This window comes from Manis pentadactyla, chromosome 14, assembly GCF_030020395.1.
Source record: "Manis pentadactyla isolate mManPen7 chromosome 14, mManPen7.hap1, whole genome shotgun sequence".
Lineage (NCBI taxonomy): Eukaryota > Metazoa > Chordata > Mammalia > Pholidota > Manidae > Manis > Manis pentadactyla.
The window spans coordinates 50,592,809-50,608,268 of NC_080032.1; the positions used below are offsets into that span (position 1 = coordinate 50,592,809).

The window sequence follows — 15,460 nt, forward strand, 5'->3', positions numbered from 1 at the left end:
CTCCTTCATATCCCTTTACAGGCAGTTTTAACCCTTTATCCCAAGGCAACCACTTTCTGATTTCTGTCACCATGTATTAGTTTTGCCCTTTCTTGAGTTTCACATAAATGCACACAGTATGTGCTCTTTTGTGTCTAGCTTTCTTCACTCAGCAAAATGGCTTTGCAATTCATCTGTTTTCATGGCATGTACCAGTAGTTTTTTCCTTTAGATTGTTGAGTCATATTCCATTATATGAATGTGCTTGTGTATTCTCTTGTTGACTGGTACTGGCTTATTTCCAGACTTGGGGTATTATGAATAAGGCTGCTTTGAACATTCTTGCACAGGTGTCTTGATGTTGTCTGTTGTTATTGTTATTTGTAGATGTTTTTATTTCTCTTGGGTGAACACTTAGAAATTAAATTGCTCTATAGGATAGATGTTTAACTGTATAAGAATCTACCAAACTGTTTTACAAAGTACCTGTAACTTTTTCCACTCCCATTAGGAATATATGGGGGTTCTAATTTCTCTATATCCTTGCCAGCAATTGCTGTTGTCAGTTTTTATTTTATCCATTCTGGTTGGTATCAAAATGGTATTTCGTTGCGGTTTAATTTAAAGTTTCCTGATGACTAATGATGTTGAGCAAATTTTCATAGCCTATTGGTGATATAATATCTCCTTTGTGAATTACTGTTCAGGTATACTGCCTATTTTTAATGGGTTGTTTGTCTTTTTATTCTTGATTTGTAGGAATTCTTTATATATTCTGAATAGGAGACTTTGTCAGAAATATATATTGCAAATATTGTTCCCCAGTGTATGACTTGCCTATTCATTTTCTTAATGATGTCTTTTGATAAGCAGAAAATTTTTATTTCAGTGAAATTTATCAGGTTTTTCTTTTATGGCTAGTGCATTTTGTTTCCTGTCTAACAAACCCTTGCCTCCCGTTAGTCTCAATTACTGAGGGACCCCAAGGCCAGTGTCAGCTTTGATGATTCACTAGGATTCACAGAACTCAGAGCAAGTGTTATATGCATGGTCCCTGTGTATTTGGGCAAAAGGAAACAGTTACAGTCAGGAAAGGAGAAAGGGTGGAGTCCAGGAGGAACCAAATGCAAGCTTCCTCCTCAGTGGAGTGCTTCAGTCTCCCAGGAACAAGGCATGATAACACATGTGAAGTGTTGCCAACTAGGGAAGTTCACCCAAGCCTCAGTGTCCCAGAGTTTTTTGTCAGAGTAATGCAGGCATGAAGCAATGGCTTGCCTAAGATTAGCTCAGTCTCCAGTCACCTCAGAGGACAATCTGATACAGTGTGGTATGAGGTCTGGGTTGAACAAAAACAGATTTTTACTATAAATGCCCTTGTTAGCAAAAACTATTTGGTAGCTAAGGCCCCAGGTACACAAAGACGTTCTTATCAGGCTGGACACCCAAGGGCTAGAACTTACCTCCCAGTTGTCAGTCAGGGGCCAGTCCTAGCAACTTCGGAAGGTGCAGACCTGCTCAGCCCTTTGCTGTGCAGTCTCAGAGATTTCTGTATTATTCTAAAAGCTATGTGGTTCTCATATTTGTATTAAATCTGTGATCCACCTCAAATTAACTTTTGTGGGTGGAGTGAAATAAGGATCAAGATCCATCTTTCTTCCATGTAGATATCCAGCTGTTCAGTACCATTTGTTTATAAATCTTCCTTTTTCCCTATTGAATTAAACTGGATCCTTGGTTGAAAATCAGTTGACCAGCTATGCATACGTGAGTCTATTTCTAGCTACTCTGTCCTTTCTCTAATACCACACTAATTTAACTATGTAGCTTTATAGCAAATCTTGATTTTCAATAGTTTCAGTCCCCCATATGACTTTATTCTTTCTCATTATTTTGGCTATTCTCAGTCCTTTGCATTTCCATATTTTGTAATCAACTTGTCAATTTTATAAAATTATTGAGATTTGGTTGGGATTACATTGGCTTGATAAATCACTGTGGAAAGAAATGCTACCTTAATATTATTGAATTATCTAACCCATGTACATAGACTCTCTTCATTTAGTTAGGTCTTCAGATTCTCTCAATGGTGTTTTATAATTTTTAGTGTAGATGTCTTATAGGTTTTCTTTTTAATTAAGAGAAAATAAATTCCTCTTTTTTCTTGCATCTAACCTGTTCCCTCCTCTGCCTGTGTTTTTAAATGTGACTGTTTCCTTGGACTTTTCTGTGGACTCACACATCTTTGTATTTATTGGCTCCCATATCTCTTGCCATAAAACTAACAGCATTTTCATTTTACCTTGCCACTTACCTGAATCAGGACTGGGGAACCTGTGTGTTGGAAGGTGATTCTCCAATCTCTACTTACACAGTTCCAGAAATGGAGCATTTGCTATTTTAAATAGAGCCTGTAAAATCATTAGAAAGGATTCCTTCCCTCTGTCCTAGCTTTTTAACTCTCCTGCAAACATTCGTAACTCATCTCATGTTGTAAAGCCTTGAAAAAAGGACTGCCCTCCCTCATGGCTCCCTCACAATACTGGGGGACTTGTTCTTTCACCATTCCTCTTCCTGTGTAATTTTTCTGTCTCCCACTGTCACACTGCTTTATAAACACAAAATTCAATTCTGACAGTGTGTGATCACAAGTCTGATCGCACACCCAAAAGGGAGAGCTGTGAAAGGAAATCACTCAGAAGGCCAAAGAAAAGACCAAGAGATACCGTATGACACATGAGGGCTTATTGGGACTTACAGTCAGGGAGTCCAGGATCTGTCAGCTGGATAAGGTTGTGCACCGCGATCGTGGGCAGAGTGGGAACCACTTTCATTGGGGAGGAGACAAAGGCTATGGGTGGGAGGACAAAGACTACATGCTACAGTAGGAGGGATCATTCTTGTGCTGCCAGCACCCCAAGGAACAAAACACTGGACAGAGAGTTCTGCCCCAGTAAGGTGTCCCCATAGATAAGGCAGGCCTGAATTTAGCCAGCCCCAGGCCTTCAGCACACCACCCAAAGGAGGGGGCCATGTGGACACATGGCTCTCTGGGATGAAATGTTATTACAATCAGGCAGTGCTCATCCACACAGCCAGAAATTAATGCATTACCAAATTAAAAGAGTCTTTTACCAAAATTACCAAAAAAAAGAGTCTTCAGAGACTCTTTCCTCCTCTGTGTCCAGCCCAATACCATCAAAAACATTCTTCATTTCTGTTGCAGTATTCTTTTTATCTCTTCATTTCTTTTTTCTTTCTTAGAATTTCGTCCTCTCTGCTTACATTTCCCATCTGCTCTTTCATACTTTCTACTTTATCCATATAGCATTTTAATCATAGTTGTTTTGAATTCCCTGATTATTCCAACATCCCTGCTAGGTCTCAGTGTAGTTCTGATGCCTGCTATGTCTCTTTAAATTGTGCGGGGTTATTTTTTCCCTCTTTTTGTATGTTTTGTAATTTTTCTTTGATAGCTGGACACAATGTATTGGGTAAAAGGAACTGCTACAATTAACCTTTACCAATGTGATGATAATGTGTTGCAGGAGGGGAAGCATTCTGTAGTCCTATGATTAGGTCTCAGTGTTTCATTGAGCCTGTGACCCTGGACAGTGAACTTCACACATGCCTCTCAGCCCCGCTCCCTAACTTAGATGGGACGGCATGGCTAGAGGGGGCTGGGGTTGGGTATTTCCCTGCCTGTAGGTCAGTTAGGCTCTGACAAAACCCCAGCAGGCTAGGCTTTGGTTAACTAATTTCCCCCAAAGCCAGGCCTTGTTAAGAAGAACAGAACGTTCATTTATAAATCGTTCATTTTCCCTGCCTCCTTCCAGAAGTTCTAGTTTTCTCCCATATTTATCATGAGAACCTGGTAGAGCTCCGTGAGGTAAAACTCACAAAACTGTGGGCTGGCCTCAAATCTCCAGACCCTGGGCCTGGGTCCCCGGGACCCACACTGAGCCCCTGGCAGCTTGTCAACTACAGTCCGGATTTACCTCCCCTTGCTGATTCTGTGCTTCTCTGCTTCAGTGAGTTGTGATTCCCCGTACTCACCCCATCGTTTCTCCAGTTCGGAGACAGCAGTTTGCCCTGGGACCTCACTTCTCTTAGGGATCTCAGAAAAAGTTGTTTTTCAGTTTTTCAGCTTTTTACTTGTTGTTAGGACAGAATGGAGATTTCCCAGCTTCTCACGTGCCAGACTGGGGCCAGAGGATCACTCATCTAGTACTAACATAGTCCAGGAATTGTACTTTTCTTCAGGATAGCCTTGTAGATGAAACCAAAACATTAATGTTTGGGAGTTCGGTTTTTTTTTTTTTAATGAACTCATGTTAATCCATGTTACCCTATTCTGTATGTAATGTGCAGTTATAAAAAGTTTTAACCGAAATACATAAGCTTTTATTAATCTTTGTTAAATATTATCTGTTTAGTTGTTTCTCATATTAACCTGTTGAGAGTATTTTAAATTTTGATTATTTTATCTGCTGTATTAGGTATCTCTGCAGCCTCTGGTCTCAAACTCAATAAGTACGTGTTCTCTTTCTTCAGAACACAGAATTGTAGAATTTTCTATCAAAAGGGGACACAAAATATTATTTAATTCAGCCCACTTTGTTTAAAGATAAACTTAGGTCTAGATGGCAGACATTAACAACTCTTCCAAGTCACACAGCTTATTGACAGAAGTTATGACCTTAAAAAAATGACTGGTGAGCAGGTCTGTGAACAAGCCTGAAACACATATCATCACCAGGAGCCCTTGGTGGGACTAGAACATTCAGCAGTACACTTCAGGTGTAACTGCTTGGGCTTGAGCATATAGTATTCTCTGTCCTATCCACTGGCATGGACATACCTCATAAAGTCTCACAAACACCTCAGGCAAGAAATAAGGTACCTTAGAATGACTTGTTTTTAGTGAACATACTTGTTACCATTGTAGTAAACTAAGACCATTTCCAATTAATTAATAAAAGTATTTGTATAAGCTAGTCTATTTTCCAGTAGACAAAATTCATACAGAATTAGTTCTCATTAAATTTATTTAATGCCTTAAGTCAAAAGTCCTCATGCTATTTATTTCAACACCACACATCGCACTCCTCAACCCTGTCCTTGCTGTCCATCAGACCTCTGGCAACCACATGGGTTTTCACTAATTTAGCACACATGACTTAATAGTATACATCACAGCCAATAATAATTATTGCAAATTGTTTACTATTTCTTGTGAAGAATGCTGCTACTAATCTTTAAGTGCTATATTAGCTAACTTTGGCATAAAAATTCTCATGCCTGATCAACCAACTATGGACAGTAAGCTTTCCCTAGAAGTTTAGGGAAACATGGTTTACAACAGTTTATACTTGAAAAATACATAGTCACCTTCAATAGTTGTTTTGAAAAGAATATATTCTTCTGGAAGCAATGGGTAGAGTGGATAAGGGAGAAATTGGTTAGAAACAAAAAAATGTTCAAAAGAGGAAAACAGAGCTCATCCCCTTTTAAGATCTAATCAGATGAAAAGTTGCTTGGCATGATGATCTGTCTGTTTTTCATGGTTAGTAGTAGTGATGAAGATGCATTAACCATATTCTCTTGATGATGCTCTAGCAGTTTCTTAGTCCTTGTATCAACATACAAATTTTACAACTGGCAATATGGGAATTTGACTAGCACATTTTTGTTTATAAAAAAGGGTAACAACATTATAACTTCTTCATATCCATGAATTATGAATCTTGACTTGCAAACAAGCAAAACTGAAATGCAGTAGCACTTCAATATCATGACAGCTCTTCTCTCTGCTCCCACACACAGGGAGTGGGACCACGTGTGGGCTGCTGAACACAGTACCATGCTGGAAGTTGATGGCTTCTTAATCCGGAACTTATGAGTTCTTTTCAAGTCACTCATTCTTTTTCCCAATAAACATGTACTGAGTGCCTTCTCTGTTGCTAAGCTTTAGTGTGTATAAATTGAAAATTCTCTACTTCATTAGGGAGCAGCTGAAAACTGGAATTAAGTGGTGTATAATCACTATATATTCTGATTTCCATTAAGAAATGTTAACTTTCAATAATTTTTGGAAGGACATTAAATGGCTCAGTTCTTTAAGATGAGACGATGAAAAAAGAACCATTTGAAAAATGATTTTTTCACATTTCACTGAGTTGTAAATGAATGATCTTCCTTTTATAAAGCTGAATTACAGATTTTAAATTTGACTGGTCTCATTTACAAAGTAATGTAAGTCTCCAATACCTAGCCCATAATATTAGCTAGCATCATTGAAGAAACCTTTATGGAAGAAGCATACTGTTCTTTCCTTTTTATTATAGAACTGTGGATCCGTTCTGTTTCGGAGCTATCTAGTAATGCCAAAGATAAAGCTGCTATATAAAAAGTAGAATTACTATGTAAGTGCTGGTGGATCTGAGAGAAGGAAATGATCATAAGATTATAGTTAAATAAAAATGAATTAACTGGATCCCTCAAACTCGATTTTCAGTTTTTCACTTTTATGAAAAAGAAGCAAAATGTGAGGAAATAAGCTTCTGTTAATGATTTGGGCAATAAAAATACTTTTTTTAAACTTACTGTCCATAGTTAGTTGATCAGGCATGAGAATTCTTATGCCAAAACTTAAGTATTGTCAGTGGAGTTGGACTGCCTCCTACAACTGAAATAATTTATAGTCATAACTTGTCTTCAAGACAATAACCCTGAGATACTTCAAGATCAGAGTCATTTGGGAAGTAACCATTCATTTAACAAATGTTACCTGGGGTCCACTATTGGCCAGACAGTTATAACCCGGGTGCTTGCAAACTACGGAAGCTGAGCCAAAGCGGAGGAGACGGGGTGTCCCAGGCAGCACACAGCTGCTGAGAGGGGGAGCGGCCTCATGAAGGGTGGGCCTTCAGCTCTGCAGTGCAGAAGTCATTGGTGGCCTTGAGGAGTGGTTTCTGCGCAGCAGCAAGGAGGCCCCAGAGAGCCAAAGACTGCAGAGGCAGGAGCAGCCTGTTAAGTCACTGCTTGAAAAGTACACGTTGTGAGGAGGGAAAGAAGCATGAGGGTACCTAGAAAGGAGCAAGGGCTCAAAGGAGAAGTTGGAACACACACCCCACCCATGGCTGCACACTAATGGGAACCATAGAGTAGAAAAGGAGATGATGATGCTGGAGAGGGAGATGCAGGAGCAGCAGCTGGAAAGCAGAGAGTTGGGCTCTAAGGGCACAAAGAGAGGCTGGCCATCTAAACAGGCAAACAGACCTCGAGGACAGGCAGATGTAGCTGCTGGTTAACAAATATTGAGAAGACACCTGTTATGACCTAGGCAGAGAGACAGAAGTCCTTCGTCTCCATGAAACTTTTATTTGAGTGGGGATTGGAGGAGGGGAACAAATAATAACAAGTAAGGAAAATACATAGTATGGCAGACGATGCAAAGTGCTGTCAAGAAAAGCAAAGCATGGAGGTGAGGGAGGCTACGGAGTGAGTGCAGGGGTGGGCAGGCGTGGGTTACAGTTCTCGTGACTGGGGCACTGGATGTAACTTCTGTGCATTTACTCTGTGACTCTCAGACACACTTACTTTATTTATTTATTTATTTTTATTTTGGTATCATTGATGTACAATTACATGAGCAACATTATGGTTACTAGACTCCCCCCATCATCAAGTCCCCCCCACATACTCCGTTACAGTCACTGTCCATCAGCATAGTAAGACGCTGTAGAATCACACTTACTTCCAAAATCAGATTAAATGTAGCCTGGCGCCCACATGCCAGTTTCTGTAGGAAATCTCCTCTCAGCCTCACTTTGTAGGTACCCCTGCTATGAGTACATCGAGGCTTGCCCAGCCCTGTACCTCACCTTTCTAGTCCTCATCTCAGGACATTGAATCAGACATTTCTTTGTGTGAGTATCTGATTAATATATTTCTTCCCTACTAGATAAAAAGCTCCAGTAAGGGAATGGTGTCTGTTTTGGACAGTTGTGTCCTCAGAACCTAGTGCAATGTTGGCCCTGGTTATTGAAAGAATGAATGAAAAATAAGACTATTTTCTATAAGTCACACCCATAAGGATCTTGTTTATTATTCTGTGGTCGCTATTAAGTTTTCATTTCTCGCTTTGTGGAGCTGACTTAGCCAGTGGCCTTTTCAAAGCAGGTAAGATACAGTTTTTATACCAATGCCATATGTGAAAGAGTTGTCTCCAATTTAAATAATATCTTGCCACCTAATTTTTTTTGTAGGATCAATGCCAAAGGTGCTCCCCTGAACATAAATAAGGTCTCTAATAGCCTGATTAATTTTGGAAGAAAGTTGATGTCTCCAGCAACGGTCGCAGGCAGTGTGAGTGGCCCAGTGCCAGGAGGCAGCAGCGGGAACTCGTGCAGCTCCTGCACTGCTGGGGTTCCCACCAGGACCTTCGCAGAGGCCCCCCAGCACCACTCACAGCAGCAGCAGAGGCTGATGAAATCAGAAAGCATGCCGGTGCGGCTCAACAGAGGTGAGCGAGAGCACAGGCAGGTGGACTGGTGGCTGCGTGGCCGGACCTTCCTCCCACCTGTGAGCACCTGACCTCCTAGGAACAGAAGTGAACGCAAAACTTAATTTCTGGTTAATCTGTTACAGTAGATCCTTTTTAAGTTGGAATATCAGATTTTATATTGCTCTTAATTAAGAACATTTTCTGAAGTAATTTGCTAAGGTGCCTAACATTTATATCCTGGTACATTTGCATTTGAGTCCCTTGCACGCCCATAGAGTACGGCAGGAGCTGTCGCACACAGAACTTGAAATCAGTTGACCATGATATCTTCTGACTTTGTACAACAATGCTTCTGACCGGAAGAGAACCTGAAACAGAAGTTCAGTACAGTGGGCTTTCCTGGCCCTGGCATTCACAGATGCACTTGTTTTTACCTCAGAGGAGTACAAACTAAAGCTTGAGGGGAGAAGGCTAAATAGGACTCCAAGCAGCGAAAGTAGGTGTTTGAGTCCAGGCATTGTAAGTTAGAACCAGAAAACGTCTGAGCAGGTGGCCCTGGGTGGAACTGCCACGTCTCCCGCCGATGTTGGGACCCAGGAGAGCCCTGCCGTGCTTCAGGGCCTTCCCAGTGCTTCAGGAGAGAGCCCTTCAGTTTCTTAATCAGCACCTTTGTACTCTTATTTTCCACTGAGACATATGTATTTCAGCCCCCTATTCATAGCAGATTAGAAACAGCTACATTTATTTTTAGTGGTGGAACTCTGCTATCTATACTACAGAAGCAAGAAATAGTAACACCATCACAGAAAATCTACAAAAATTACTCCTAAGACTTCACAGAATGGAGTCTGTGGCCTTTAGGTAGCAGGGCAAATGTCCTGACCCATGCCTCATTCATGTCTTACAGGATCCCTGTGTTATAGCCATGTTCAATAACTGGTGTTGACAATGACAATAGTGATAATGATTCAGTAAGAATGTTCCATATACTCTAAGAAGATTGCATCCAAAATTATTAAAATTTATTAATCATTGGCATTTAAGTTGATAAACTGAAGTTAAATGGACTTTATTCCCCAAGGCTGCAAAATAATAAATATTATTCAGTAGTTAGTATGTGTATATTCTTCCATCAGTTATATCATGTTATCTATCAGCCTATGTGAAATATTAGACTTTATATAATTAGTATTTAAATTTCTACTAGAATACTCAATTTAGCTTACACAAAAATATCTTGTTTAAAATTACATTCTTTTCTTTTTAATGTAAAGCGATCACACATGATTTAAAGAAAAGGGGCTTCACATCATTAACATGTTGTAAATATATTTTAATGCCAGGAGATATGCCCACTTCCAGAATGGAAATAAATGTTATTTTATGTATTTCTTAATTGTACTCTTTTATTGTTCTAAACAAATATGATTTCAATATTGCTTTGATAACAAGCTGTAGTCAGTATTAATTTTAACTGATGGCAGGCAAATGAGTCAGAGAATCTCTTAATGCTGTAGCTTAGATTTTCTGAGAAACCAAGCCAAATGACTATAGAAATATAAAGTTGCATCTCAAAGGAAATGTCAAGTATTAATATCACAGTAAGTGAGAAGGGAAGTGCATGAGGATGGAACAACTGATGAAAAACTAAGGTCCCAGTTAAAAGGAGACGACAGAACACTTACGCAAAACGTTTAGAACATGATACCACTAGGGCATTCTGTAGCCCATCGCTACGCTGAAAGAAAGTGGCCTGGTTTGGCACCACTTCTGTCTTTTTATTTCTGGTTCATTCTCCTCATGTCAATCTACAAAACTATGTCTAGCTTCATTGTAAAGACAAATATTCCTGCTAATGCCCCTCCCTGCTGAAAAGTTTGAGTGAAATAGAGTAAAAACCAAAAGATAACAGTTTATACAGGTAGAAACTAGCAAAGGTTGATGCTTTTCCCTCATTCACCTACCAGTGAACTGTGAGCAGAATTCAGAAGCCTTCTGACGCTTTGCTTACCTGAAGTAAGAGGTGTTGACTGATCCCTCTGGAGCCTCCCAGTTCCCAGAATCTGCGGATCCTTTGGTGAAAGATGTATTTGTTAACTGTGTGAGGACAGGTACTTCAACATTGGTTCTGGACACTGGTGTTTCTCACAAGTACCCTGCTGTGCTGTGACACCAGAGATTAGTGAGCAGTGTGTGCCTGTCCAGAAGCTTGTGTTGGAATATGATTTCTGATGCTCTCAGAACAGAGTCATCTACTGCCTTTGAGGAAAGATCACGTAATAGCCATTTTAGTGTACTCTGCTGGAAAATTTGAAAGTTGCTTTGAAAAACGGTTGTTTATAAAGGTGAAAATGTTTATTGTTTTCATAAGTTTGTTAACTCTCCATTATTTGTGCTCATATAGGGGATCCATTATATGGAAAACCCAAAAGTCACGTATATGCTGTTTGAAAGGCATTCAGTAGTTGGTGTATGGGTTGGGGGGTGCAGTTATGAAGGAAGGAGGAGGGAACACAGATGTTCTTCCATAATTTTCCTGGTGATACTTAATATGAAATTAGTTTTCAGTCTCTAAATGTATACCAATAGGTGATCCAGGGGCAGTGGAATAAAATGGTAGCAAGCAAAGAATTGAAAATCTTCAAATATATAGAAAATGGACAACATCATTTATCAGTGAATAGAGTTAACTATATTGTGAAACTTCAGGACTTGATAAAAGCAGTTTATCACTTGTTTGTAGTACATACCTATTTATAGATTTTATTTCAGTGATAGGAGAATATAAATGCCTATACTGTTAATTGATGGGGCTGATATAATTACAACCCAATAATTTCTAGATGAGCCAACCTTGCTGTAAATCGTAATTGTAGCAAGTGGTCAAGGCACTGAGGGTATGTTATTTATTCAAAAATTGATTTTTATTATTGTATAAAAGCTACAAGAAAAGCAAGTCTATTAATCATACATAGAAAATATGGTGCCTTTTAAGAAGGCTTGTTTTTTATCTTGTTAATCTCAAAATAGCATAGGCCTTCTGATGCTGGTATATCAGAAGGCTTATTCTGTTGACAGTGACTGTGTTTACCATTGAACTTTGTCATCTAGGAAGGGAATCAGAGAACCAAGCTGTCTTCTTTCTAAATAAGCGAGCACCGCGAGTTCTTCACAGAATATCCTGTTGTGCTCCTTGTCCTTTCTTTCCTGTATTCTTAAAACACACTCCTTCTTTCCCCATTTCCTTTATCTGTTTTTTGAATTTGAGTACTTATTTATTTCAAGCATTTACCACAGGTCCAATTTATAAATGAAATCTCGCCTATCATGAGTATATCAAGTTTAAAGGGTATGCAGTTCACAGATTTATTTTTGCATGTTGACATTTATAAGTACATGTGGCAACTTAGGAAAGCTTTTCAATACTTAGTATGAAATAAGGACTTGTTTAGGTCTTTATCTTACCACTGAAGAAATTGGTTTCAAGTTTAGTTGAAAATAAATTTTGTCTGTTATAAGAGGAAATCAGTTTTAAAAGAATGCTTACTTCTTAAATGCATTTAACTAATTTGGATAAAGACTTTTTTTAAAAAAGAAAGAAAATATGAAATCACACTAACAATAAAATCTGCTCAGCAAAATCTTTTCATTGCTAAAGTTTCCTATATGTTAGTTGAAATTTGTTTTTTTCTTATAGAAAAATATACATAAAAGCTTTTTAGGAACCTTCTTAAAAATGATTTGCATTCAAAAATATATTAATTTTTCTAAGATTGCACTGTATTTTCTATTTTACTGTACTTTTAGCAAATAGACTGATAAAAGTATTACAATATTAAGTATGAAAGAAAATTAAAGTTGTTTTTTTCCTTTTTATGAAATCTAATTATTTTTTCTTATGAAATCCAGGAGATGTAGTTACAGGAAGCGATGCTCAGGTTTCTGTTCCAGTCCAGACTCTAACTGACCTCCCAGGTACAGTTACCATGACAACATAGTATATATCTGCCTGTAATATTACCATTGCCTACTTCAAAACTCCATTTTTCTTTTTGCCCACTGTCCATTCATATTGTCTGTCAGTTCACTGCCATTGCTCAGCCACTGAGTGGCACTGTTGTTTAGAACAAAAATCTCTGGGCATACCTTGGTGATGCCAAATCTGGCTGCGACGTGGGTTTTCTATTAAGTTTGCACCAGCCTCTTTCCTTACAAAATACGGTCACTCTGTATTTTGTGGTTATGTTAACACTGTACTTAATCTGGCAGTTCACACCAAGGTGTTCTTTCTGTTGTATGGGTGCTCTGTGACTGAATTTGACAAATTATTTCTGAGATTTGATATTTTATTTGCTGTTTGTATGAGTGTTATTGTATTGTATTAGCCAGAGGTACTTACTACATTTTACCCAAAAGAATTACAACTTGATTTTGAAATAACTACAGGTTTTGTATTATGAATCAGTAACAGAATTAAAATCCAGTGTGACACATCTTCATATACAGTAACTAGCAATAATTTAAAATAAAAAGATTACATTTTAGTATCATAACTTTGTTTAAATCTAGAAAAAGGTTTATGTAAGAAATACACAATAACAGAAATCCATATTCAGCACCTCCTGTGAAATTTTAAAGTGTATAAATATTTAAAGTTGCTGCATTAATCTATTATGTAATCTTTTAGATAACGCATACTACAGAGAGGATTTCTGTATTAAGTAGAAGCCTAGACTAACTTTAAGAACCTTCCATGCAAAGTCAGACTATAGAGATAGCAGTATTAATTAAAGTTTGCATCATACTTTCCTTAATTTAAAATATCTATATCATATAATCATGTTACCAGTATTAAAATACTGTTCTAATAGTGATATGTCTTCACAATATCTTTTTTAGAAATTAACAGAAAAGAATATGTTGTGATTAGGAGATGAATGATATATTGGATTAACTTACTTTAAAAAAAAAAAAACACCATGGCAACACAGGCGTGTGACCTTACTTCTAAATATAGTTCTGTGCTGCACAGGTACAGTTTATTCCAGTATTCGGATAATTGAACCAGATGACCTCTCAGGGCTTTCCCAGTTCAGGGATTCTATCACATTCCATTCTACCGTGTCTTCTCGCCGTCTGTCAAGTGATCTCTCATACAGGATGCAGTGGCATGGACAGTAGAAAAGGCAAATGATTTCCCTTCAGCTTTGTCAGTGACTGTGCTTGGATAAATATTAATGTGATCATCTAACATGGGTGAGAATTCACAGAATTTGAATTTGTTCCTAAAATTAAAATCTGAGCCCTGTAGGCACCTTTCTGACAAACGTTGTGTTACCTCAAAGTGAGTTTGTTAGCTTTTCAGGTTTGTTTGCTTCATAGCAGACCTTCCGCTGTGCAAGCTCAGTTTATACTTTCGGAAAGAGAAAGCCGGAGGCTAGCTTGCTTACTCTGGCTTCGGCTTCAGTGCTGTTTGCTCAATCTGCTTTTTCCTGCAGACCAGAGCCGCATAAGCAATGTTGCTTTTGTAATGAAATCTTGAAGAGAGAGGCTGTATCACTTTGTTCACATAACTTGTGTTATATCTCATCTATTCCACAAGTATTTATTGAGGGCCTAGTACATGCCCAGCTCTGTTTTCCTGGGTCCCTTGGCTTTCCTACAGCTTTGCTGGGTTGCTTGGGCATCCACTTGTACTGAGGTCGCCCAGGCAAGCACTCTTCTGGATTCCCTGCTCAGCATTCTCCCTGCCTTAACAGCCCTGTTCTGACTGAGGATCAGTCCTCTGGGGAAGGCTCCAGCTGCGTTGTGAGTCGTGAAGCCCAAATAAGCAGTTTTCTATCTGCGATGATGACAACACTGATGACGGGACATTGAGTCAAGACCTACCCTGATTTGGAGGCCCCCATTGTTTTCCTCACCGCACTTTTCCAGTGTCAAAGAGCAAGGGGAAGTAGAAGTAAACCAAAGCAGTTAGTGGTGGCATCAAAAACCTTTCTAACAATCTGTGCATAATGGAATCAGTGATACTACAGTTGGAGAATTTCCCCAGAGGTGCCAAACCCATTTTATTCCCCTGTATTTCAAGAGTAGATATACTTTTTGTTGCAGGGAAATAAAACTGTCCTTTAGACTTTCCCAGGTGTCTTTTTTCAAAGTAATAGAGTAAATTTCAAGAAGTGAATATCAATACTTTTTATGATTCTTTCATTATATATAGTATTTCTTTTTTTTTCATGAGATTTCATATCTGTAACTTTGCCTTGTAATACAGTGAGTAGACGGGTCTTAATTTTTTTAAGAAAAATACAAAATATAAAGTGAAATTCCACAACCGAGGTCAGTAAATAATTTTTGGAAAACTGTCACAAAGTTCCTTATATCTCTCAGTGTAGGTTGCAGTCATAACAAGTGTGCAGGGACACAGAACTTGCTTATTGAAAACTTATAAAGGGTTTCTCCAAAATTATTCTTAGAAATTGCACACCTACCTCAAAAACCTTTTTCAAGAGATATTAATACATTTATTCACAAACTACACACACACATTATTTCCAGCAACAGATATATATAAGTATTATATAATGGAACATTAGGAAAAAAATTTATACTTTTTAAGTGATTGTCATAGACATTTTAAAAGTTTGTATTTATGTGTTTATGTTATATACACACGAGATATGCACACACAGATATCATTATGTAACACCTACTAGTTTGTTTTTAAAAATAAAAAAGGGAGAAAATGGTAAAAAAAAAAATCTCCCTGCCCAGATAACCACCACTGGCATTCTTAAGGTAAAACTAAAATACATGTAGCATGAGACAATCCCAATCAATTAAGGGCATTAAATAGAAAAACAAACCCTCCCTTTTTTCCTCGGCTTCTTTCTGCCTGTCCATTTCCTTAAAGGTAACCATTGTTAAGTTCTTATAGTTCCTTCTAGGAAAAAATATAGACTTAAACTGAGGAGG

General features: G+C 38.3%; 1 protein-coding gene across 8 annotated transcripts in view; it reads left to right on the top strand.

Moving 5' to 3' along the window:
* The window catches only part of TBC1D5 (TBC1 domain family member 5), a 659,247-nt gene that overhangs the window by 562,606 nt on the left and 81,181 nt on the right, over positions 1 to 15,460 (top strand). For 6 of the 8 annotated variants that reach the window (XM_057491222.1, XM_057491223.1, XM_057491224.1 and 3 more), the window contains 2 exons: positions 8,247 to 8,503; positions 12,395 to 12,460. In XM_057491222.1, the coding sequence (XP_057347205.1) occupies positions 8,247 to 8,503; positions 12,395 to 12,460 (323 nt within the window). The remainder of the gene's footprint in view (positions 1 to 8,246; positions 8,504 to 12,394; positions 12,461 to 15,460) is intronic. The other 2 variants (XM_057491228.1, XM_057491226.1) reach the window with 1 other exon arrangement.